The sequence below is a fragment of the Cetorhinus maximus genome, chromosome 17 (genome assembly GCF_964194155.1).
Source record: "Cetorhinus maximus chromosome 17, sCetMax3.hap1.1, whole genome shotgun sequence".
Lineage (NCBI taxonomy): Eukaryota > Metazoa > Chordata > Chondrichthyes > Lamniformes > Cetorhinidae > Cetorhinus > Cetorhinus maximus.
Genome location: NC_135895.1, coordinates 1,076,286 through 1,102,531, shown reverse-complemented (window position 1 = coordinate 1,102,531; position 26,246 = coordinate 1,076,286). Strand labels below are relative to the sequence as shown.

At 49.0% G+C, this 26,246-nt stretch overlaps 1 protein-coding gene across 1 annotated transcript in view; it reads left to right on the top strand.

Annotated features, from left to right (window-relative positions):
- Positions 1–4,304: 4,304 nt before the first annotated feature.
- Positions 4,305–26,246, top strand: part of LOC144692126 (uncharacterized) — a 161,816-nt gene continuing 139,874 nt past the window's right edge. The window contains exons 1-6 of the mRNA XM_078560623.1: positions 4,305–4,354; positions 4,443–4,487; positions 12,954–13,007; positions 14,008–14,115; positions 20,094–20,147; positions 25,074–25,127. Coding sequence (XP_078416749.1) covers positions 12,987–13,007; positions 14,008–14,115; positions 20,094–20,147; positions 25,074–25,127 — 237 coding nt within the window. The 5' untranslated portion in view covers positions 4,305–4,354; positions 4,443–4,487; positions 12,954–12,986. The remainder of the gene's footprint in view (positions 4,355–4,442; positions 4,488–12,953; positions 13,008–14,007; positions 14,116–20,093; positions 20,148–25,073; positions 25,128–26,246) is intronic.

The following is a 26,246-nucleotide window of genomic DNA, read 5'->3' as shown; positions in this document are numbered from 1 at the left end:
GGGATGGGTCGGGGGCTGGAAGAGGTGGTGGGGAGCAGAGTGGGGAGGGTAGAGTAGGGTACGGTGGCTGGATGGAGGGGCTGGGTAAGGTGAGGGGGTGAAGGGGAGTGGTAGGGTGGGAGCTGGAGAGACGGGGTAAGGTGGGGAAGAGGAGGGGTAGAGTGGGGGTGTGGAGGGGAGGAAAGGGTGGGGGCAGAAGTGTGGGCTAGTGTGAGAGGCAGAGGAGAGGGCGAGGGTGGGGGCAGAGAGGGAAGGGTTAGGGTTGACGGGTGCGGAGGGGAGGGTTAGGGTAGGTTAAGGGAGGGGTGTAGGGAAGGGGTAGGGTGCGGGATGGAGGGTAGGGGATGGGGGGTTGGAGGGGAGTGGGTTGGGGAGGGGGTAGGGTGGGGGTTGGAGGAGAATGATAGGGTGTTGGGGTGGAGGGGGAAGGGGGTTGGAGGGGAGGGTGTAGGGAAGGGGGGCTGGAGAAGAGGTATGTTGGAGGGGAGGGGGCAGGGGACTTTGGAGGGGGGGAAGGAGGTTGGAGGGAAGAGGGTAGGAAAGGAGGGGGTGGGTAGGGGGCTTGGAGGGGAAGGGGTAGGGAATGGGAGTTTGAGAGGAGGGGTTAGGGGAGGGGGGTGCTGGAGGGGAGATGGTCGGGTAGGGGGGTTGGAGGGGGGTAGAGGACAGGGGTTGGAGGGGGGTAGAGGAGGGGGGTTGGAGGGGAGGGGTACGGGAGGGAGTTGGAGGGGCTGGGGTAGGGGAGGGGTGTTGGAGTTCAAGGGGTACGGGAGGGAGGTTGGAGGGGAGGGGGTGGGGTAAGGGGGGTTGGAGGGGTGAGGGTAGGAGAGGGGGGTTGGAGGGGAGGGGGTAGAGGAGGGGGGATGGAGGGAAGGGGGTTAGGGGAGAGGTGTTGGAGTGGAGGGGGTAAGGGAGGGGTGTTGGAGGGGTAGGGGAGTGGGTTGGATGAGAGGGGGTAGGGGAGGAGGTTTGGAGGGGAGGGGGAAGGAGAGCTGGGTTGGAGGGGAGGGGGAAGGGGAGGTGGGTTGGAGGGGAGGGGGTAGGGGAGGGGGTTTGGAGAGGATGGTGTAGGAGTAAGGGAGGGGGTTGGAAGGGAAGGGGTAGGGGAGAGGGATTGGAAAGGAGGGTGGTAGGGGAGGGGGGGTTGGAGGGGAGGTCGTCGAGGAGGTGGTTGGAGGGGAGGGGGAAGGGGAGGTGGGTTCGAGGGGAGGGGGAAGGGGAGGTGTGTTGGAGGGGATGGGGTAGTGGAAGTGGGTTGGAGGGGTGGGGGGTGGGGAGGGGGTTGGAGGGGAAGGGGTAGGGGAGGGGGGTTGGAGGGGAGGGGGTGGGGAGGGGGTTTGGAGGGGAGAGGGTAGGGGAGGGGGGTTGGAGGGGAGAGGGTAGGGGAGGGGGTTGGAGGGGAGGGGGTAGTGGAGGGGGGTTGGAGGGGAGGGGATAAGGGAGGGGGTTTGGAGGGGAGAGGGTATGGGAGCTGGTTGGAGGGGAAGGGGTAGTGGAGGGGGGTTGGAGGGGAGGGGGTAGGGGAGGGGGGTTAGAGGGGAGAGGGTAGGGGAGGGGGTTGGAGGGGAGGGGGTAGTGGAGGGGGGTTGGAGGGGAGGGGGTAGGGGAGGGGGGTTGGAGAGGAGGGGATTGGAGGGGTGGCGGTAGGGGAGGGGGTTGGAGGGGTGGGGGTAGGGGAGGGGGGTTGGAGGGGAGAGGGTAGGGGAGGGGGTTTGAGGGAAGGGGGTAAGGGAGGGGTTTTGGAGCAGAGGCGATGGGGAGGGGGTTTGGAGGGGTGGGGGTAGGGGATGGGGTTGGTGGGGATGGGGTAAGAGAGGGGTTTTGGAGCAGAGGCGATGGGGAGGGGGTTTGGAGTGTTGGGGGTAGGGGAGAGAGTTTAGAGGGGTGGGGGAGGGGAAGGGGTTTGGAGGGGAGGATTTAGGGAGGGGGTTTGGAGGGGAGGGGGTAGGGAGGGGAGGGGGTAGGGAGGGGGTTTGGAGGAGAGGGGGTAGGGAGGCTGTTTGGAGGGGAGGGGGTAGGGAGGGGGTTTGGAGTGGAGGATTTAGGGAGATGGTTTGGTGGGGAGGGGGTTTGGTGGGGAGGGGGTTGGAGGGGAGGGGGTGGGGAGGGTGTTTGGTGGGGATGGGGTAGGGAGGGGTATTGGTGGGGATGGGGTGGGGAGCGGGTTTGGTGGGGAGTGGGTGGGGAGGGAGTTTGGAGGGGAGGGGGTGGGGAGGGAGTTTGGTGGGGAGGGGGTAGGGAGGGGGCTTGGAGGCGAGGGGGTGGGGAGGGAGTTTGGAGGGGAGAGGGTTGGAGGGGACGGGGTAGGGAGGGGTTTGGTGGGGAGGGAGTAGGGAGGGGGTTTGGAGGGGAAGGGGTAGAGAGGGGGTTTGGAGGGGAGCGAGTAGGGAGGGGAGGGGGTAGGGAGGGGGTTTGGAGTGGAGGATTTAGGGAGGGGATTTGGAGGGGAAGGGGTAGGGAGGGGGTTTGGTGGGGAGGGGGTGGGGAGGGGGTTGCAGGGGAAGGGGTGGGAAGGGAGTTTGGAGGGGAGGGGGTAAGGGAACGGGTTGGAGGGGAGGGGGTAGGGGTGGAAGTTTGGAGGGGAGGGGGTGAGGAGGGGGTTTGGAGGGTGGGGGTAGGGGAGGGGGGTTGGAGGGGGGGTGGGGAGGGAGTTTGGAGGGGAGGGGGTGGGGAAGGGGTTTGGTGGCGAGGGGGTTTGGTGGGGAGGGAGTTTGGAGGGGAGGGGGTTGGGAAGGGGATTTGGAGGGGAGGGGGGGTGGGGAGGGAGTTTGGAGGGGAGCGGGTGGGGAGGGAGTTTGGAGTGGTGGGTGTTGGGGGGTGGAGGTAGGGAGGGAGTAGGGAGGGAGTTTGGAGTGGAGGATTTAGGGAGGGGATTTGGAGCGGAAGGGGTAGGGAGGGGGTTTGGTGGGGAGGGGGTTTGGAGGGGAAGGGGTGGGAAGGGAGTCTGGAGGGGAGTAAGTAAGGGAGCTGGTTGGAGGGGAGGGGGTAGGGGTGGGAGTTTGGAGGGGAGGGAGTTTGGAGGGTGGGGGTAGGGGAGGGGGGTTGGAGGGGGGTGGGGAGGGAGTTTGGAGGGGAGGGGGTTTGGAGGGTGGGGGTAGGGGAGGGGGGTTGGAGGGGGGTGGGGAGGGAGTTTGGAGGGGAGGGGGTTCGGAGGGTGGGAGTAGGGGAGGGGGGTTGGAGGGAGGATGGGGAGGGAGTTTGGAGGGGGGTGGGGAGGGAGTTCGGAGGGGGGGTGGGGAGGGAGTTTGGAGGGGAGGGAGTGGGGAGGGAGTTTGGAGGGGTGGGGGTGGGGAGGGAGTTTGGAGGGGAGGGGGTGGGGAAGGGATTTGGTGGGGAGGGGGTTGGAGTGGGGGGTGTGTTTGACATTAGTTGCTGTAGCAGTGAGAGAGATGCTCTCGATCATGTTTGGAATATTAATAACAGAGGGACCACCTGCAGGGATGTGTGTGTAGGATCAGATTCCTGCCGTGTGCCAACAATCTGCTTCATCCCAACTCCTGCTGCAGTTCCATTTGCTCCTTTTATTTTTTAAAGAAAATAAAAATTCAGACAGCAAAGATTTATTGAAACTGGTCGGATTCCAATTCGCCTGAAACTACTTCAGAAGCAAAATCCACTCCTTGAAATGAAACCAGGTTTGGAAACCAGGATTGAAAAAGTTTCTCTGTGCCTCTCTCACTCTCTCTCTCTCTCTCTCTCCACGTAGGGTCTACCCGGACCTCAAGGTACAATCGGACCTCCTGGAGCTAAGGTAAGTCTTCACTATGACCACAAACTATTTCAGTACTAAATCTGCCTTGTTGTGATTCTCTGAGAGTTTGAATTTCCTTGTGGTCTTGAGCTCAGCTCTTCTGAAACCTTAAAGTGGTCTTGTTTCGTTCTGTTTTATAGGGCCCTCAGGGTAAAGCTGGCCTGCCAGGCCTGGCGGGAGCTGATGGGCCTCCAGTAAGTCAACAATTCTTCTTATAACACAATTGACAAAGGGATCTCCTCCCTGACGTTCACAGAACACCAGCAGATTTTAAAACCATCCATTTAAAACATACAAACTCTTGTGAAACCAGACTCTTGTGTGAATTCTTAAGACAGAGATAAGCACCTCGCCTGCTTTGAGAACAGAGACAGATATTTATTTTTTTCCCTGCAGGGCCACCCAGGCAAAGAGGGACCATCTGGGGAGAAAGGTGCACAGGTAACATTGGAATAAAGATTGACATCGCTCTCTCGATTTGCCTCAATTAATTCCGATTGGAACAGATTTTATTGCTAATGATGCGCTTTGTTTGTCTATATTTTTTAGGGATCTTCAGGCCCACAAGGTCCAATTGGGTATCCAGGGCCTCGAGGAGTGAAGGTACATCTGACCAAAGTTTCTCTTAAGTATGATTAATGTGCTGAGTTTCTTTACAATCGGTGAATCTGGCTGTTTTTTATTTAAACAGGGAGCCGATGGAGTTCGTGGACTCAAAGGGGGAAAGGGGGAAAAGGTAAAAATTCCACTGTCAGGTCTATTGAAATTTATTATCTTTCTTACTTTCATTTCACTTCATTTGTTATTTGTTTTGCACAGAGTTGGAGACAGGTGTTGAATCCTTTAGAAGAATAAATTTGTATTTTATCTTTAAATTCATTCTTGGATGCAAGTGTCACCAACAAGGCCGGCATTTATTGCCCAACCCTAATTACCCCAAGGGCCGGTGAAACACCTTCTTGAGCTGCTGCAGTCTATGTCGACTTGAGCCTGTCATTGCACCACAGAGACCTGAGGCCAGAATCCTGCCACCCATGGGGGAGAGGATGGAGATCCTCCTTCTGGAGGATGGCAGGAGAGGGCCACCTCGTCATACAGCGGCTTAGCATCATCTCCCTCTCCCTCTGCCTCGGATTCTTCCTCCTCTCTTACTCCTGCTCCTGCTGATGAGGTGACCCCTTCCAGGGCAGCCTCATCCTCAAGGTCCACACCCCTCTGGAGGGCCATGTTATGGTCAATGCAGCAGACCAGCACAACGAATGAGACCCTTGTAGGAGGGTATTTTAGGGCACCAGACCCAATACCCTCTGACCCTGCAATGCCCATCACTTGTGATCCTGATATGTTGTCCAGTTTGTTGAAGAGAGTATCCGTCACCTGGGTCTTGCGCCAGTTTGCAGCTGCCTGTGAAACGTTGCAGAGGTCCTCACTGACCAGGGTGCAGATGCCTAAAAAATCACAGTCTCCTTCGGTTCCAATGCCACACGATGCCAGGAGCATAATGACCCCCTGAGCTGGCAAAGTTCTTAATGCTGAATGCTCCCCTGATCTGTGATGGGCTGCTGCAACTTTAACTTCAAACTGTTAAACCCTTTACATTTTGAAAAGCATTTTCACTTGGGTTTTTATACTCTTCCTGCTTCCATGACTTTCTGTAGACATGCTCCATGGCTCCATGTAGCTGGTTTGACACAGACACACCTAAACACTGTCTCTCTCTGGAAACACTGGAAACATTTCCGGAGACAGACTATTCATAAGCCTCACAATTGGTGCAGACCAGTTCTGAGGCTCCCACTCTCCCTTGCCCTTGGGAAAACCAGGTAGGCGGGATTATGGATACGTGATGTTGCTGCCTGTGTTTTGGTTGCCCGACTCCATTTGGACCCACTCGAGGCCTGGAAAACCCAACCTCTGAGATTTCTCGTCAGACTGTTAGACAATTATTAAATCATCAGGTGATAAAAAACAGAGAGGTAAAATGACAAATCATCTTCAGGTTGCATTGACAATTTGCTCACCCTATTTGTCAAATGGTTAAAAATCCTGCGTAAAGGTGTGAGGGTTGTTGGAGAGTACATGAGGCTGATAGAAGAGATGAGTGAGAAGTGTGAAATCTGTGGAAAGAGTGAGAGGATGTTACCATGTCCAATTGTAAGCCTTCCATTGACACATCACAGGGCTTAAAGTGAGACTCATCACTCAGGGGCTCTGAAGAGTGACTGAGAGATACAGATGTTAGAGTGGACTCTCCCACAGCTGGAAAAAGTATTTTTAGCTCTTTTGGTCACATATTCATGCAAGTGTAAATTTTTTTTAAAATTCGTTCATGAGATGTGGGTGTTGCTGGCTGGGCCAGCATTTATTGCCCATTCCTAGTTGCCCTTGAGAAGGTGGTGGTGAGCTGCCTTCTTGAACCACTGCAGTCCATGTGGTGTAGGTACACCCACAGTGCTGTTAGGGAGGGAGTTCCAGGATTTTAACCCAGTGACAGTGAAGGAACGGCCGATATATTTCCAAGTCAGGATGGTGGGTGACTTGGAGGGGAACTTCCAGGCGGTGGTGTTCCCATCTATCTGCTGCACTTGTTGATCAATCGAAATAAAAGCCACAATTCTGCAGGGTGATAATTTTTGGAGTGAGGTGTCTCTGAAACTGCCCAGAGAAGCAATTGGTGCAGACGGAAAATGATGGAAACTAAACAAATGCATCAATGATCTGAATGATGTTTCCTTCAGGATGTGATATTTTTCAGTGAGATCTGTTTTACTGAAAATAAGTCATTAACCTAAAAGCAGATCCCACAACGTTTTATTGACACCACAAAGGAATACTTCACGAAGCAGGTCGAGGATTTGTTATGGGTGGCACTGTGGAATTGGAGAAATACGTTAAGAATAAAATTAAAACATAAGGGAGTAAGGTTTGTGGGGCTTTTAAATAAACTGGTTTAGATATGAAGCAAATTCAGGCTGGTATCATTTTAAATCATGATTCCTATTTAGAAAGTGTTACTCCCACCCCAGTAAACAACAGCAAATTATATAGCAATTTTAACAGAATGGAACAGCTGAAAGCACTTCACAGGAGCATTGTAAAACAAAGCATGACAGCCAGCCAAGGAAGGAGATGAGAGATCAGATGACCAATAGTTTGGTCAAAGAGGTAGGTTATAAGGAGAGTCTTAAAGGAGAAAAGCGAGCTAGAGAGTGGGAGAGGTATAGGAAGGAAATTCCAGAACTTAGGCCCCAGGCAGCTGAAGGCCATTGTGACCTCGAGTTTATGGAGGACAGAATGTGCTATGTAATTATATTAATCCTCCAGCTGGGGGTAACTGCTCTCGCCTGGTTCCGATCTTATCTGTCTAATCGTAACCAGAGAATCGCCTGTAATGGTTTCTCTTCCCCCTCCCACCCCGTTCCCTCTGGTGTCCCCCTAGGATCTATCCTTGGCCCCTCCTATTTCTCATCGACCTGCTGCCCCTCGGTGACATCATCCTAAAACCCAGCCTTAGTTTTCACATGTACGCTGACAACACCCAGCCCCACCTCCCCCCCACCTCTCTCAACTCCCCCACTCTCTCCAAATTATCAGACTGCGTATCCGACATCCAGAACTGGACAGGCAGAATTTTCTTCAAATTGAACATTGAGAAGACTGAAACCACCATTTTCGGTCTCCATTCTAAAGTCTGTTCCCTAGTTACCGACTCCATCCCTCCCCCCGATAACTGCCTGAGATTAAACCAGTCTGTTTGAAACCTTTGTCTCACATATGACCCTGAGATGAGCTTCAATCCACATATCCACACCATCACCAAGATCGCCTGTTTCCACCTCCATAACATCACCCAACTCTGCCCATGTCTCAGCTCATCTGCTGCTGATACCCTCGTCCATGCCTTGGTTATGTCGAGACCCAATTATTCCAACACACTCCTGGCTGGTATTGCACATTCTACCCTCCGTAAACTTGAGCTGATCCAAAACTCTGCTGTGTTTTGCCTAACTCACACTGAGTTCTATTCCCGTCAGTCTCTGCGCTCACTGACCTACACTGGCTCCCAGTCAAGCTATCACTTGACTTTAAAATTCTCATCCTTGTTTTTAAATCGCTTCATGCTCATTCCCCTCCCTATCTTAACCTCCTGCAGCCCTACCACCCTCTGAGACATCAGAACTCGTCTAACTCTGCCCTCTTAAACATGACCGATTTTAATCGCTTCACCATTGGCGGCCGTGCCTTCAGCTGCCTGGGTCCCAAGCTCTGGAATTCCCTCCCTAAACCTCTCCGCTTCTCTCCCCTCCTTCCAAACACTCTTTAAAACCAACCTCTTTGACCAAGCTTTTAATCGCTTGTTGCAATCTTTCCTTAGGTGACTGGATGTCACAGTTTCTTTATAACTCTCCTGTGAAGCACCGTGGGATGTTTGGTTAGGTTGAAGGTGCTACATTAATACAAGTTGTGGTTGTCACCAGAGAAAGATGATGTTATATCTAAAGAAGAGACAGAGCAATCGTGAAGCTTGATTGGCCGGTTGAACTGATTGGACACTCTGGCTAAACCAGATGCTAGTTTTGATGTTTGGAGTTAAGGACTGTGGTGAAACACTCGAGAGTAGAGAATGTTTTAAGGGAAAACAAAACATTAAAAATTTAAATCTGGAGAAATGCTCACTTGAGTTCCCGCCCTTTAGTTGTTCAGTGGAGATGGGCTGAGTTTGACGGTTCCCCACCAGTGAGTTTGTGGGTGAGGGGCCTCGAGTGGCCTTCCTGCCACCCTCCCCCTGCCCCTACACTGCCCACCACTTTACACAGGCGGGCAAGGCATGCGGGGTGACCCACCCCTTCCCCCACCCCTTGCCCCACCCCTTGCCCCACCCCTTGCCCCAGTTGAGAACCTTAAGTGGCCAATTACTCATGACTTAAGGGCCACACCCCAGTCAGCAGGTGGGAGTTGGGGGGCAGTGCGGAATACTGACCGGTCACCCTGCTCAGGCCTTGAGCAAGAAAGTGGGGGATGGGGTGGGGGCGCCTCCCCCAAGGGCTCCATTTCCACATTAGGTGCCAGTTCCCCCACTCCCCTCCCCCGCAACCTTCCCCCCATGGGTGCTCCCCTCCACCCCAATCCCCAGCCTGTCCATCAAGAGCCCCATCCACCTCTCTCACCCCCACACCCAGGCCTCACCTCCTCGCCTCCGCTCCTGTCAGGAGAACCCCACCCACCCCCACTGCCCCATTCCCATTGCCGCACCCCCACTGCCCTACCCCCACTGCCCTACCCCCACTGCCCCACCCACCCCACTGCCCCACTCCACTGCCCCACCCCCTCTGCCCCACCCCCACTGCCCCACCCCCACTGCCCCACCCACCCCCACTGCCCCACCCCCACCCTCCCCACTGCTTCCACTGGCACTGCTGGACCCCCACCCTCCCCACTGCTGGGTCGCAGATTTCAGTGGCATAACGTCCACTTGAACGGAGGGTGAACATCCAGTCTCCGGCCAATGAAGACTCCTCAAAGTGTTAAATGGCTGTGAACAGCCCCACTTACTCTGGGTAGTGAGGCAGGATATCCTGCCCCATGAAATGAATTGTTTTTAGTGATGTTTTACACATTAACCTCCCTGATGGGTTTTAACGTGCAGCTGGTTTTATAATATTCCCGCAGCGTGAGAATGGGAAATGTCCCCAGCTGTGAAGCTCAAAAAAAAGGATTGTTCAAAATTCTATAGCTTCTGAAACACTGTCTCTTGTGGAAGTAGCGGATATGGGATTTTATTTGTCAAATATTTTAAGTGGGATTCTGTACAGTGGACAAGCTAAAGATAGTATAACCATTCAATGTGATGTAAATAATTGTTCATTGTGGGATAATACACTCTGTGAAAAGTGTGGATGAGGAAGGGTTACAGATTGACTTCTCTGGACAGAAAGGAAATCTGTAAAAGTAAATGGATGTTTGCAAGTCACCAACTGTCCGGTTGTTTTACAAAAGGAAATGTTTGTACAAAGAGGCCCTAAAGGAGGGGGGGGTGTCTCACAAGGTAGAGTTTTGTACAGAATATGGAGGTTTTCGATTAAATTTGACATCTCGATTGTGTTTGCAAAAGGGCCGTTTTTCCTAATATTATTTGGAGAGACGAGAGAATCTGATAATCGTATATTAATTGGGCATTTTAACTATGGCCAGCTGCAGGGTAGTAATTGGGGACTGACCTGTGCTCATATATAGAGCAGGCTGACGGAGGGCTGCACTGCCCAAGATGCATGGATTTATCACGTGTAAAAGTGACTATGTGAATGTCGCCTTGAATTTAGTATTCTCACCTTCTCTGTCTGGCTATCCCAGTTTTAACATTGGTCAGCAAACACAAGGGTGGTGAGTGAACAGGACTTGGTGTGGATTAGGAAACAGGCAGCAGAGTTTTACCTGAGCTGAATTTTATAAAGGCTGAAAGACGGGACGCCGGCCAGGAGGGTGTGAGAGTCGTTGGGATCTGATGTATTCGTGAACACTTGCTTGCAGCAGCCTCTAGGTGGAGATCAGGGGCAGGGGCTATGGCTGATTTCTCTCACCCTCTTCCCATTGCCTTCTGAAAGAAGGAGTTCCTGAATCCCTCTATCCTTTGTGTGAAAACAGTTTTGTATTTTTGGATCAGGCAGTTATTGAGGCCACTCTGTCCTAGACAGCAGATGTAAAAGATCGAACAGCAACTCTTTGAAGAAGAGCAGGGGACTCCCCCCCACAATTTCCTGGCCCAATATTTACCCCTCAACCACATTCACAAAAAACAGATCATTTGCTCATTCTCCTGTTGCTGTTTGTGGGAGCTTGCTGTGCGTATATTGGCTGCTACGTTTCCTACAGTCTAACACTAGCAACACTTGAAAATGGCGCTTCATTGTCTGTAGACCTCCCGTGGTGGTGAGGGAGGCTGTAGAATTGCAAGTTCCTTTCCTCAGTACGAAATGGGGTGAACTCATTTCCAGACCGGAATAAATGGAATTTCCCAGTTGGTCTGCGTCTCTTTGATAAGGCTGCTTTAGTAGCTTATTTCAGAAATTTACAACATATTTAAGCGAGTTGAATTCTCACTACAAAATGTGGTTTTTTTGTGATTTGCATAAGTTAAGTTTCATCAAACAGACTGTGACATGGTCCAACATTCCAACATGATGTGCTGCCTCCCTAATGCCAGGGTAATGGAGAGGGTGTAGAGCGTTCTGCAGGAGAAGTGGGACACATTGGTACCAAGGGCATAGAGAGAGCAGCTATTGAGATCCTAGGATCAGTTTCAGCCTGGTTAAAAAACTTGGCTTAAGGACAAAAATCAGTGAGTCGTGGTAAATGGTTGTTTTTCAGACTGGAGGCTGGTAGCCAGCGGTGGTCCCCAAGGGTCAGAGCTCAGATGCTGCATTTTTTGATATCAATGACTTGGATAGTGGAATACAGAGTAAAATGTTAAAATTTGCCAATGATACCAAACTTGGAGGAGTGGCAAACAGTGAGGATGGTACGAATCCAAAATTCCTTTGATTCAGCAATGGTCTCAGTGGATTGGAAGTTGGCAAATGTTACTCTGCTTTTCAAGAAAGGAGGGAGAGAGAAAACAGGGAACTACAGGTCAGTTAGCCTAACATCAGTCATTGGGAAAATGTTGGAATCTGTTATTAAGGAACCTTATCAATGTATTTAGAAAAGTGTTGTATGAATAGGAACAAGTCAACATGATTTTACTAAAGGGAAATCCTGTTTATCAAATTTATTAGTGATTTTGAGGATGTAACTAGTAGATTAGATAATGGGGAACCAGTAGATGTGATATACCTGGATTTCTAAAAGGCATGCGATAAGGTGCCACACAGAAGGCTGATAGGCAAGATGAGGGCTCATGGAGTTGGGGGTGATAATGTTAACATGGATAGAGGATTGGTTAATGGATAGAAAGCATAGAATGGGCATAAATGGGCTTTTTGAAGTTGGCAGTCAGTGAATCGTGGAGTGCCACAAGGATCAGTGCTGGGGCCTCGGCTATTTACAATCTATACTAAAGACTTGCATGAAGATACAGAGAGTAATGTATCTAAGTTTGCTGATGATACCAAGCTAGGTGGGAAGGTAAGCTGTGGGGAGGACACAGAGAGGCTGCTGAGAGATACAGACAGGTTAAGTGAGTGGGAAACAAGATGACAGATGGAGTATCATATGGGGAAGTGTGACGTTACTCACTTTGGGCGTAAGAATAAAAAAGCAGCATATTTTTTAAAGGTGAGAAATTGTAAGTGTTGATGTTCAAAGAGACTTGGGTGTGCTCGAAAAAGGAACACAGAAAGTTAGCATGCAGGTGCAGCAAGTGATTAGGAAGGCAAATGGCATGATGGTCTTTATTGTGAGGGGATTGGAGTACAAGAATAAAGAAGTCTTGCTCCAGTTGTACAGGGTTTTGGTGGGACACATCTGGAATACTGTGTGCAGTTTTGCTCTCCATATTTAAGAAACAATATACTCACATTGGAGACAGCTCGGCGAATGGTCACTAGATTGGTCCCTGGGATGAGGGGTTGCCCTAGGATGAGAGGCTGAGTAAATTGGGTTTATATTCTCTGGAGTTTAGAAGAATGAGAGGCATCACATTGAAATGTACAAGATTCTGAGGGGGTTTGATAGGGTGGACACTGAGAGATTGTTTCCGTTGGTCGGAGAATCGAAAACCGAGGGGCATAGTCTCAGGAATAAGGGGCCGATCATTTAGGACTGAGATGAGGAGAAGTTTCTTCACTCAAAGGGTTGTGAATCTTTGGAATTCTCTACCCCAGAGGATTGTGGATGCTTCATCCTTGAATATGTTTAAGACTGGGATAGACAGATTTTTGGTCTCTCAGGGAATGAAGGGATATGGGGATGGAAATAACCTTGCAGAATAACAGAGATACGGCGGGGGACTGACTGGGTTGCCCTACAGAGAGCAGGGCCTCCTACTGTGCTGTATATGACACTCTGACTCTAGTCTGTTTAGTGCCAGGCTCCTGCAGTTTTTCTTTTGACTGAGTTAATGTTTCTTGTGTTTTACACCACATCCTCTGAAAATAATTAACTTCTGGAGCTCAGCATCCTTGACTATTTAAAATGAAAAGGAAACCTGCTCTCTCCATGTTTGAAAATGTTATCTGATTATTGAAATCACATCTCTCTCTTTCAGGGTGAAGATGGTTTTCCAGGGTTTAAAGGTGACATGGGTCTTAAAGGAGAAAGGGTAAGAGGATTTCTCAGTGCCTCTCACTGCCTGTATGATGTGTTCCTGTGCTGCAGACACTGACACAAGAGAGACAGTTTAGACAAACAATCCTGGGTCACACAATCTCTTCACTACAGCTTTCAGTGAATCAACACTGCTGCTTCAGTGAAATCTCCTTTATCTTAATCGATCATCCTACTTTTTAAACTTGGATACATGATATTGCTACTTGCATTTCTCTCTTTCATGTTAGAATTTTCTGCCTCTTCTAGTCATCTAATACCAGTTGGATTGAAATCCTTCAATGTGAAATAACCAGATGTCAATTTCAACAGAGGTCACAATTCTCCGATGGAGGTCATGACTTTCCTGACAGAGGTCACGACCTTCCTGACAGAGGTCATGACCTGAGTGTAGGTGCAGATGGATGAAGGTGGGATCCTGTGTCCACCTTCAGGGACAATGATTCCCTCCCAGAGACCACGGAACTTGGGTGTAAGTCAGTTACTCGCGTGACTTCCACATACCCGGTCCTCTTTAATCTTTCATTGGTTGATCCCTCAACTCATAAACCCTGCACTCCACCCCCGCCCCGCCCCCACCCCTCAAATGAGAATCAATTAAGTTCCACACAGGATCAGAGAATCTTATAGAACAGGAGGAGACCATTCAGCCCATTGTGCCTGTGAGTTGTTGTGATCTGGAACGCGCTGCCTGAAAGGGCGGTGGAAGCAGATTCAATAATAACTTTTCAAAAAGGAATTGGATAAATAGTTGTAAAAGAGAAATTTGCAGGGATATGGAGAAAGTGCAGGGGGAGTGGGACTAATTGGAGAGCTCATTCAAAGAGCCAGCACAGACACGATGGGCAGAATGGCCTCCTGTGCTGTAATATTCTAGATTCCATAGGTTCTTACAGGCTGGGTTGAAATTTTTTGAAAGAATGTGTTCATATTTCACAGGCAGGGAGTGGACATAAATCTGCACTGTACCCTAACTGTTATACCCTCTGTGACAGGGTGAAACTGGCCTGGTGGGACCACGAGGTGAAGATGGACCTGAGGGTCCGAAAGGTCGTGCTGGCCCTCCAGGAGACGCTGGATCACCAGGATCTGCAGGAGAGAAGGTCAGTAACAGAGCCGGAGACAGAGAAATTGGATTAGCAATGGTGTAAACTGGGCCTTAGTCTCACTGTGGAAAGAGAGAAGGTTGAGAGACGATGTGATTAATGTTTTCAGAATCTAAAGGGGTTGGATAATGTCGGCCATGAGCAGCTGTCTCGTGTGTCCAGGACAGTCGATCCAGACAGCCTGAGCTTGACGGGGAAATTTAAAACTAACCTGGGGAAACAGTATTTCAGTGAGTGAGTGATTAATCTATCAAACAGGTTCACTAGGGAGAGGGAGGAAGCTGTTAGTATTGATTCATTCAAAAGTTGAAGCCATTTTAATGTCAGTTTGATGAGCATGTCCTGAGAATATTAAAATAGTAAAGCTCACAGGTCCCGATCAACATCATCAGCCTGTCATCCCTGCTCAATCACACTGAACACAGCAAAAATGGGCCAAAGAATCAAAAATGTGTAATTCGCACTCAGCCCATCTCGGGCTACCATGGCCTTTTATTATGTATTCATGGGATGTGGGCATCGCTGGCTAGTCCAGCATTTACTGCCCATCCCTAATTGCCCTCATTCAAAGGGCATTTAAGAGTCAACCACATTGCTATGGGTCTGGAGTCACATGTAGGCCAGACCAGATAAGGACAGAGGATTTCCTTCCCTAAAGGGCATTAGTGAACCAGATGGGTTTTTACAACAATCAACAGTGTTTTCATCGTTAGACTTTTAATTCCAGGTTTTTATTGAATTCAAATTCCACCATCTAATGTGGCAGGATTCGAATCCCAGAGCATTACCCTGGTCCAGTGACAATCCCACTACAGCAACATCTCCCTGATCTCTTGTGCTGGGTTTAAAAAAGTCATTGGGCTGGAAACTGACCACGCCCACAAACTGACCACACCCACAAACTGACCACACCCACAAACTGACCACACCTACACACTGACCACGCCAACAAACTGACCACACCCTCAATCTGGGAATCATTGATTGCACCCGTGTGGCCATCAAGCCAGACTGCTCAAACAATGATGTTCATCAACAGGATGGACTTCCATTCCCTCAACATTCCCCTGGTCTGTGAGCACAATGAGATGTGTGCACCCGCTCGCTGTCCTGGCAGCTATCACAACCCTTTTTCATCCTCTGGTCATGAGAGCTTTACACCCAAACTCCTTGAAGAAATGGTTACTCATCCCTCTGAGACCCTGTGGCAGAGGATCTACAACCACAGCCACCTGCTCACTTGGACAACCATTGAGCAGGCTGTTGGACTCCTGAAGATGGGATTTGGTGCCTAGACCAGTCAGATGGTATGATGCAGTGCCCTCCTGCAAGGATCTCGATCATCGTGATGGTCTCTTGAAAGCTCCACGACGTGGCCTTCCAGAGAGGGGTGGGTCTTGACGAGGGTGAGGCTCTTGAGAGGCACAGTTCATTGGAGGAAGAGGAGGAACAGGATGTGGAAAAGGAGGGGGAAGAGGAAGCAGTGGAGATAAGAAAAGAACCTCGAGGTGCCCCAGTCCAGATTGAAGGCCTCCTCAGGATACAATCAAGTTCCGGGATCATTTGATCCAGGCCCCATTTAACTGAGCTCCTGTGACCCAGGAGGAAGGGCATGGCCTGGCACTCACTCTGAGCTGCCACTGAATACTCTGACTGCCAGTGAAAGATGTACATCTGTCCAAAGGTTTCACTGCCAACATAAGCAGGCTCCTGCATGTCTTCACCATTTCATCCCTCTTTTCTTGTCCCGCTCATACTTCTGGCTTCATGTCACAATATTTACATGATGCTCAAAAAGGAAGAGAATAGTGAGAGAGAAGACACTCAGTGACCCACTCAGTGTTCTGCCTGAAGCTATGGTCTCCTTATTCTGCCACTTCTAAACAGTGCTCCCCTGGCATATACACTGGCATCCACTCCAAACATCCTTACATGACCAATGCCACCGACCAGCCAAGGTCACATAGTGTGGATGGCATCCTGTATATGTCAGTCCACCATTTCTGCTCTCCATGAGGTTGGCCACTCTCTCCATGGAGGGACACCTGTACCCAGTTGAGCAGGGCAGTGTCTGTCCTTGCCCCTTACACACTGCTGCCCTTTGACCATGAGCCACTGAGGGGAATGGATCTGTGCTGGTCGAAGGTGTGAAGGAGCTTTGGCCTGACTCTGTTCTGGGAGAGTTTGGCTCAGTGATGGTGAAGGAGTTTGTTGTAGGGAACCCCTCCTCCTGTCTGGGTCTGTTCCCAGGCATTAGGTCCCCGGTTCCCCTTCAAGGATGAAGGAGAGCAGGGTAAGGACTACGTCCCTCCATGGCCAATGCCAACTTTTCATATTCACGAGAAGCTACATAGTACAATGCTGATAAATTCTCAGCAGCAACTGTGGCTTGGAACCATCCTGAGGAATCAGTAAGTGCCCTCGGCTCACACTCCTGCCATGCCTGGGAACAACATGCTTCTCAGGCACTTTGACTGGATGCCAATTGCACCCCAGAGGGTACTTCCCTCCAGCCATCTGGAGTACTGCCCGAGTGCTGATGCAGTCACCGAGGAGGAGGAGGGTACCAGCCCTCCCAGGGAACCATCACCCTCACCATCAGCCTCCCTGGCCCTCTGACTGCAGCAGTATCTGTGCACTAGGAGCCAGTGATGGAGGCTGGCCCAGCATTCACTCCGGCGCAGCAGCCTCTGGAGAAGCCCCATGGGCACCTCCATGATGAGGATGACCGGCACGTGTAACCCAGCCTCAGGCAGAGGTGAGGGAGCAGACTGCCTCCACCTCACAGAGCAGAAGGACGGTGAATTCCCAGAGGTCTGTTCCGAGAGTTTGGGGGTTACCCCAACCTTCTCAGAGTAAATGAGGTCATTGAACCTCTTCCTGAATTGGACCAGTTCTACCTGACCCCTCTCACCTTCTCTCTAGAAGACCTTCACCCATTCTTTCTTGTTCTAGGAGGGGCTCCCTCCTGTCACTCCCCGGGAAGTGGCCTTCTTCCTCTTCCTCACTGCCTCAAGTAGAATCTCTAGGTCCATGTCTGAGAAACGAGGAGCTGTCCATCCCCGGGTTCCAGGTCTCTCTCTCTCCTGCCCCCTCTTTATTCCGATCAGTGATGCAGTGAAAGGGCAGCCACTACGGTCTGTTCAAATATAACCCACTCTTGGTCCCGCCTCCATTCACAGCCCCATGCCTGCTAATTGGCTTTCCTACCTGTCGTCTAGCTAATTAACATTCCACCAGGAGCTGAGACTGCTTCCCACCCCCACACCTCTCGGGGGTCCTCGACTCCTCAGATACTGAAGCAGCCCATGTCCAAATGCTGCAAGATCTGGACAATATCTAGGCTTGGGCTGACAAGTGGCATGTAACATTCGTGCCACACAAGTGTCAGGCAATGACCATCTCCAACAAGAGGGAATTCAACCATCGCCCCTTGATGTTCAATGGCATTACTGAATCCCCCACTATCAACATCCTGGGGGTTACCATTGACCACAAACTGAACTGGACTAGCCATATAAATACTGTGGCTACAAGAGCAGGTCAGAGGCTAAGAATCGCGCAATGAGTAACTCACCTCCTGATTCCCCAAAGCCTGTCCACCATCTACAAGGCACAAGTCAGGAGTGTGATGGAATACTCCCCACTTGCCTGGATGAGTGCAGCTCCCACAACACTCAAGAAGCTTGACACTGTCCAGGACAAAGCAGCCCACTTGATTGGCACCACATCCACAAACATTCACTCCCTCCATCACCGATGCACAGTAGCAGCAGTGTGTACCATCTACAAGATGCACTGCAGGAATTCACCAAGGCTCCTTAGACAGCACCTTCCAAACCCACGACCACTACCATCTCGAAGGACAAGGGCAGCAGACACGTGAAAACACCACCAGTCACTCACCATCCTGACTTGGAAATATATCACCGTTCCTTCACTGTCACTGGGTTAAATTCCTAGAACTCCCTTCCTAACAGCACTGTGGGTGTACCTACACCACGTGGACTGCAGCGGTTCAAGAAGGCAGCTCACCACCACCTTCTCAAGGACAATTAGGGATGGGCAATAAATGCTGGCCCAGCCAGCGAAGCCCACATCCTGTGGATGAATTAAATAAACACTTTTTAAAGTGGAGTCACTATTGTAATGTAGGAAATGTGGCAGCCAATTTGCACACAACAAGATCCCACAACCAGCAATGTGATAATGGCCATATAAACTGTTTTTGTGATGTTGGTTGAAAGATAAATATTGGGCAGGACACCGGGGTTAAGTCCCCAGCTCTTGTTCAAAACAGTGCCATGGGACATTTAACATCCACCCAGCAGGCAGATAGAGCCTCTGTTTAGTGTCTCATTCAAAAGACAGCACCTCTGACAGTGCAGCACACCCTCAGTGCTGCACTGGATCGTCTGTGCTGATTTTTGTGTTCAAGCCTAGAATGGGCGTTGAACCTAGAAACTTGTGACTCGAGAGATAAGCATGGTACCAACTGAGGCACAGCTGACACACGAAGCAAATTCCACATTCTCACCACTCTCTGGGTAAAGGAGTTCCCCTGAATTCCCTATTGGATTTGCTAGTGACTATCTTATATTTCTGGCCTCTAGTTCTGGTCACCCCTGTTGTAAGGTTTTCCCTTGTTGCATGAAGAGGCCCAGAGGCTTTCCTGGTTGAACAATAACTGTTTATTAATAATAACTACAAACATAGACACAGGATACAGGTCTGACTGGCTGCTACCTTCATGCTGACTTCTACCAGACTCATCACTCCACTCTGCTCCTCCCATGTGACTCTCTGCATCATAATGTGGGTGGTACTGTATCCCGAGTCCCACATTAACCCTGACAGCCCTGAACACCCTCACATCTTTCCAGCGCTATTTTATTAAACTCTTCCATAATCTTAAAAATCTCTACCATGCCGCCCCACAGTTTTAGGAAAGCAAATTACTGCAGGTGCTGATGAAAGGACATCAAACTGAAACATTAACTCTCTCCTCAGAAGCTCCCGGACCTGCTGAATATTTCCAGCATTTTCTCTTTTTATTTCACCTCTTTTCTAGAGAAAAGTGCCTGAACCTGTTCAATTTTTCCTGATATTTATAACCGTTAAGTTCTGATACCACCTTTGGGAATCTTTGTGGAGATAGAACATGGCATTCCCAGTGTGGCTCAACCACAACCTATGGATCTTGTAGACAACATTAAAGCTGGACAGTTTCTTCTGTGGAAATGGGGTAAAGCTGTGGAATCGGGATTAATTTGGCCCAGCAGAGTAGGCTCAATGGGCCAATTGACCTCCTCGCTACCTGGGATATCTGTGCCTGGGAGCACAGGCTCAATTCTACTCCCACTGACAGTCATTGAAAGGTTAAACGATGGGGGCAAATGCCAAGTCCCTCAGCTATGGAAGATTTGGAGGTGATCGGATCGAGGTGTTCAAGTGTTTAAAGCATTTGACATGACAGATAGAGAGAAACTATTTCTCCTGTTTGTGGTGGGAATGGGGGGAGTCCAGAACAAGGGGCAGAACTTTAAAAGTGGAGCCAGGCCATTCCGGGGCAATGTCAGGAAGCAATTCCTCACATGTAAGGAATGGAAATCTGGAACCCTCTTCCCCAAAAAGCTGTCAATGCTGGGAGAGAACTGTACCATTCGAGAATGGGATTGATAGAGTTTTGTTGAGGAAATTAAGGGTTTATGGAGCCAAGTTGGATAGAGTGAATTAAGATACAGGTCACCTGATTGAATGGTGGGACAGACGTGATGGGCTGAATGGCCTCTTTCCGTTCCTATGTTTCCAATTTCACATTACCATATGAAGAATTGCTTTGGGAAGCACAGCAGCTTATTGGCCCACAGCTTTGTGAAAAATTCCGGGTAATTGTCACTGTGATGGTGCCCCTAATCTTTGCTGCCAAGTAGCCAGTGTGATGCTGTGACTGAGAAATGTTTGTCTTATTTCAGGGAAAGCTCGGTGTTCCAGGCTTGCCCGGATATCCAGGGAGACAAGGTCCAAAGGTGAGTCACTCCTTCTCCAGACAAGGTTTTTGATAACTCTGTAATCACAGCGTGAAGGTAGCACTTTGTAACCTCCCCTGAGATGTTCAGGCACAATGAAATCTTTATCCAATTTAACTACGAGAAGATGACAAAATGGAATTCAGAAATGCGCAGAGCGTTGCTGTAGTTTCAGGGTCATTTAGTATCAATTCACTGTGTGAATGAGAATTCCAGAGCTCAAAGATTGAGGTTGATGGTGACAAAGATTTCCCTTGGCCAGGCTGTGTTACCGATATTGCAAGTGAGAGGGGTTTCTCCCAGAAAATAACATTTTGGGCTCCAGTATCTGACTAATTGGAGACCTGACGTGTGGTGAGTGGAGCGAGTTTGGGAGGAACAGGTGACTTTGGCCCTATGGTTCCCAAAGCTTCCCTGCCACTGGGGGTTTCCCGCACCTCATGTCTGGATTTTCACCAAGGCGGAATGACTCCAGAACCCTTCAAAAATGGCGGGCATGTCCTGATTCCACGTTCCTGACCCCATTCCAGGGCTGTGCCGTTGCAGAGGTGCATTTAAAGCATGCAGGCTGGTCTCGTCAAAACCTGCATCCAGCATTCCTAACCTGGCCGGCTCCATTGCGGAGACAGGCGTGTCCTACTCCCCCACAATGTTCATGGAGCCGGGCCAGGTTGTTAAAGAGTCTGCAGCAGTTGAAGAAGGCAGCTCACCACCACCTTCTCAAGGGCAACTAGGGATGGGCAATAAATGCTGGACCAGCCAGCGAAGCCCACATCCCATGAATGAATGAAAAAAAATGTAATGTTCACGGCGCCTCAGAGGAGTCATTAGCCCTAATCTGCATGAGGGGATCTTTTAAAAGATAAGTCGAAATGTCCTTCTCATGGCTCCTAAGTAAAGTTACACCCTCCACCCTCGCCACTGAGCCCCTCAGGGCCGTTATGCCCCCTTTTCCAAGCTTTGACCCGCCACCCATGCCCTCAGACCCATCATGCCCTCTATGACAAGCATGGCACTCCCATGCCCATTGACCCACTGTACACTTTCTAGAACCAATGAACACCATAGTGTATGGTGTGATATGTAACAAAAGGCTTTGAAAAAAAATAATCGATTGATAACTTTCTTCTCTGCTTGAAAGAAAAAGTCTGGACTGCAAACTAATAAAAGTGTTAATCACCCTCTGAAGTTTCGAATGCCGGAAATCACAAACCCTTGAAAAACCACTTAACTTGTGTAAATAAACATTGTGAAATTGACCTCAGAGATCCTGTGCTGTCAATCTGACAATGTTTCCGCTGGGGTGGGTGTTCTTTCCCTGAAGGAAACATTGTCTGATTGTTAACTCAGACTCCCTGAGCTCTGTGGCTAATTTCATTGTGTCTGTTTACACAAGGTCAGTGGTTTCAAGGGTTTGGGGTTTTTGAAACTTCAAACGGCCTGCTCAATTGACAGATTTATTAGCTTGCAGTCCAGACTTTTTTCAAGCATAGGAGAAAGTTATCAACAAATTACTTTTTAAAAAGCTTATTTTTTTTTACACATACCACTATACACTATGGGGTTCATTGGTTCTACAGTGGGTCAATGGGCATGAAATGCCAAAGCTTGGTTTAGGGGTCATGAGGGGCCTGAGGGGGTGAGTGGAGGGCCAGAGCTTGGCATAGAGGGCATGATGGGCCTGAGGAGTTGAGAAGAGGGACATATGGGGAATGAGGGGACATATGGGGAATGAGGGGCCTGAGGGGTTGGGTGAAAGGGCAGAGCTTGGCATGGGGGCATGAGGGGACATGGGCATGGGTAGGAGGCATGAGTTGGCATAGGTGGGGCATGGAGAGTGTTTGGAGGGTGAAGTGGGGTGAGGGACAGAGGGTCTTTGTTTTTTTTTAACTGGACAAAGTCCCACAGCACCAAGGTGGGCTTTATGAACAGCCCACCCCCACAGCCGACAGCCCCTGTGGCTGCCTCTGTATTTCCTATCAGGTCAGCTGACCCGACTCCATCCTGCACCCGCGATCCCCCAGCAATGAAGATCCCACCTTTGATGGCACTTTCTCCCGAGGTGGGATAGGCCAAGCCGGGAATTTTCCTGACTCCTCATATTTGCCTCAAGGTTGAAGCCCCATGTCTGTGGGTGTTGTAGATTCACTGATAGAGGTCGATCACTGTGATTGGTTAATAACTCCATTATCATTGGATCATGTGATGGTCGGGATGGTGAGTGAGAGTGACCCCTCTGGTCTTGAACAGGACAATACGTTTATCACTAGTCACTCGGTGGGTGTGTGGGTCGAGGTGGAGGTGGGGCTGGGGCTGAGGGGAGTGGGGTGGGTAATATTGATTGTGTGTGATACACTAAAATGAGTGACAGCCAGTCACAGCTGAATACCTCTCCCGATCGACTTAAGTGGAAACAGAAATTGTAACTGATGCAAATTGATCAACAATTTTCTTTCACACAGTCATTTACAATCAATCTTACCCCCGGGCCTCTTTAGTAATATTGTAAACACAGCAGAAAGATTACTTCTAAATAATTAGACAGCCATTTCCAATATTCCTTACCAACCCCAAGGATAATCCCCCCAATGTTAATGATATCACTAAAACACTGACACCAGCAGAAATCTTGCCAATAACTGAACACTGGAGATTATTAATGTGCTGTCTGTAATAATTGGTGATGAATCTCTTGCTCCTGTCTGTGCCCACTCAATAATTGGAGAAACACTCAGTTAAAAGCGATGCAGAGCTGTGGTTAGCTGTGTTTAAGAAATGGCTGTGCAGTATTTGGTATCACATCACTGAATAAAATAAAAAAAACACTGAATTTCAGACAGTTGAAAAATTGTGGCTCAGTTCACTCGCTGAGAGAGAGCCTCTGAAATCATCTCTAATTACAATTTGGCAATTTTATCCTCATTCATCAAGATCCTGCTCCAGTTTCACTCAGGAATGAAGTCAATGTTCTGCATAAATCAAAATTTATTCCAGATCCAGTTAAAGTCTAAGTTTACCATTCTTTAATGTTTCTGTCTTGTGATAGAACTGACTATCCATCCTTCACTTTCATTGAATCTTACAGCACAGAAGGTGTCTAGTTCTGGGCTCTGCACTTTAGGAAGGATGTCGAGGCCTTGGAGAGGGTGCGGAGGAGATTTACTCCAATGGGACCAGGGATGTGGGACTTCAGTTAATGTGGAGAGACTAAGAGAAGCTGGCATTGTTCTCCTTAGAGCAGAGAAAGTTAAGGGGGAAGATTTACATTATAAACAACCCTGTCTTTATCCAGAGTATTTAGCACAATGTTGCAATGCAGTTCATAACAGCATTATTAAACAAAATTTAACTCCGTCTCACATACTGAGATATTTGGGCATTAGGGAGGCTTTAAGCAGCATCTTAAAGCAGCAGAGAGAGGCGGAGAGGTTTAGGGAGGGAATTCTCGAGCTTAGGGCCCAGGAAACTGAAGGCATGGCCGCCAATGGTAGAGCGATTAAAATTGGGGGGTGCACAGGGGGCCAGATTTAGAGGAGTGCAGAGATCTCAGAGGGTTGTGGGGCTGGAGGACATTACAGAGATAGGGTGGAGCTAGGCCTCAGAGAGATAGGAAATAAAGAGATGTTCATGAGACTGAATGGCCTCCTTTTGTGCTGTATCATTTTATCAAGCTTTGGAGAGTGTGTCGACCTGTCTTGATTTGTGTATTCAAGCTCCCAGCTCTCTCTGTTCCTGTGCCCCCTTTAAAATTGTACCATTTACATTGACCCCTGTTACATATGATTTAATAATGTGCTCATCCTCCAAATGCAATCAGGATTTCAGTCTGTCTGGTAAGTGTTTCAATTCCTTCCTGATTAATAAATGCAGTGAATTTGCAATGACCCAATAGTTATCTGAAAACTTTTGAAGCCTATTAAAGTTTTATTAGTTGGGTAAGATATTAACTAGAACTGTAAGTGTTTGGAGGAGTCAGATGGAGGTATATTTGTCATCGTGACAAAAGAACAACATCAGTGATGACTGAAAACTCTGTGGCTATTGAATCATAGACCACAGGAGGAGGCCATTCTGTCCCTCGTGTCTGAGCTGGCTCTTTAAAAGAGCTATCCAATTAGACCCCCTCCCCCAGCCCTTTCCCCACAGCCCTGTAAATTTCTGCTTTTCAAATATTTCTCCAATTCCCTTTGAAAGTTATTATTGAATCTGCTTCCACCGCCCTTTCAGGCAGCGCGTTCCAGATCACAACAACTCGCTGTGTAAAAATAAATTCTCCTGATCTCCCCCTCTGGTTCATTTACCAATTCCCTTCAATCTGTGTCATAAGAACAAAAAAGCTTAAGAAATGAGAATAGCTGGAGGCAATTCTGCCCCCGGAACTTGCTCCACCATTCAACTAAGTTATGCCTGATCCTCTCCCTTAGCTTCAATTTCCCACACTATCCCTGCATCCTTAGTTTCTAATACCATCTCTTGCACATACTCGGTGACATCGCATCCCCAGCTCTCCGGAGTAGGGAATTCAAGGAATGACCCTATTAAATCTTTCCCTTAACCTTCTCTGCTCTAAGGAGAACAATCCCAGCTTCTCCAGTCTCTCCACATTAACTGAAGTCCCTCATCCCTGGTCCCATTGGAGTAAATCTCCTCCGCACCCTCTCCAAGGCCTCGACATCCTTCCTAAAGTGTGGAGTCCGGAATTGGACACAATCCTCCTACTGGGGTCTAACCAGTGAATTACAAATTGGTAGAAGAGAGTAGGTTTATGATGTGGCTTAGGATATAAAATAAAATGAAATATTTTTGCAAGCAAGGGAGGATTATTTTGAGGCAGAAATAAACAATCAGCTTCCAAGTGATAGTTGGACTGTTGAACCTTGCAATCTCTGTCCTCTGTCCTCACATCTGTTTGCTTCTGTTTGTCAGGGATCGACTGGATTCCCAGGATTTCCTGGATCAAATGGAGAGAAAGGAGCGAGGGTAAGGTGGATTTATTGTTGGATGAGAGCATTTATTCAGCCAATCAATCTGCACCGACCCATTTGCCAGTGGATTTTGCAATTTGTCCATGAGTCAAACATCTCCCAGGATTAATTAGACCTGGTCTCAATTCCAGGCTGTACTGTAAGTGCTGAAGGCCCTGCAACACTTCTGTGTAGTAAAAGATGAAAGAGGTTTCAATCAATCCAGAATCAATAAATGATGAGCAGAAATTGTTTACAGCTTCCTAAAGACCCTTTAGATCAAAGTACAGAAGGAGACAATTGAACACTCACACACACACTATCAAACCTACACGCATACACACACACACTATCAAACCTACACGCATACACACACACACTATCAAACCTACACGCATACACACACACACACATTCACGTGTACACCCTCTCTCACACACACACACACTCTCACGCACACTCCCTCACACTCTCCCTCTCTCACACACACACACACACTATCAAACTGCACACACACACACACTCACACGCTCACTTTCTCACACTCTCTCTCACATACACACCCTATCAAACTGAACACACACCTTCTCACACACACAAACACTATCAAACCTTCACATACTCATTCACACACGCACACACACAATCAAACTTACACACACATTCACACTGTCAAAATTACACACACACACACACACAAGTAAACACACACTTACACACATGCTCACACTCCCACACATATTCTCACTCTCACTCAGATTCACTCTTACACTCACTCTCTCACACTCATGCGCGCACACACATGCACACTCACTCTCTCTCTCTCTCTCTGTCTCACACACACTCTCACCCTCTCACCCTCACATTCACACACTCACTCTCACACACACACTCACTTACACAGTTGCCAATCATATAGCAATTAAACTAGAATTGAAGGAAATGTGTGGAACTGGAGGTGGTTACAGAGATAGGGAGGGGTGAGGTTATGGTGGGATTTGAAATCAAGGATGAGCATTTTATAATTGAGGTGTTGATGGATGGTGAGTCAGTGTTGGTCAGTGAGAACAAGGGAGATAGGTGAATGGAACTTGGTGCGAGTTAGGATACAGGCACATACAGGTTTTAGAAGGGC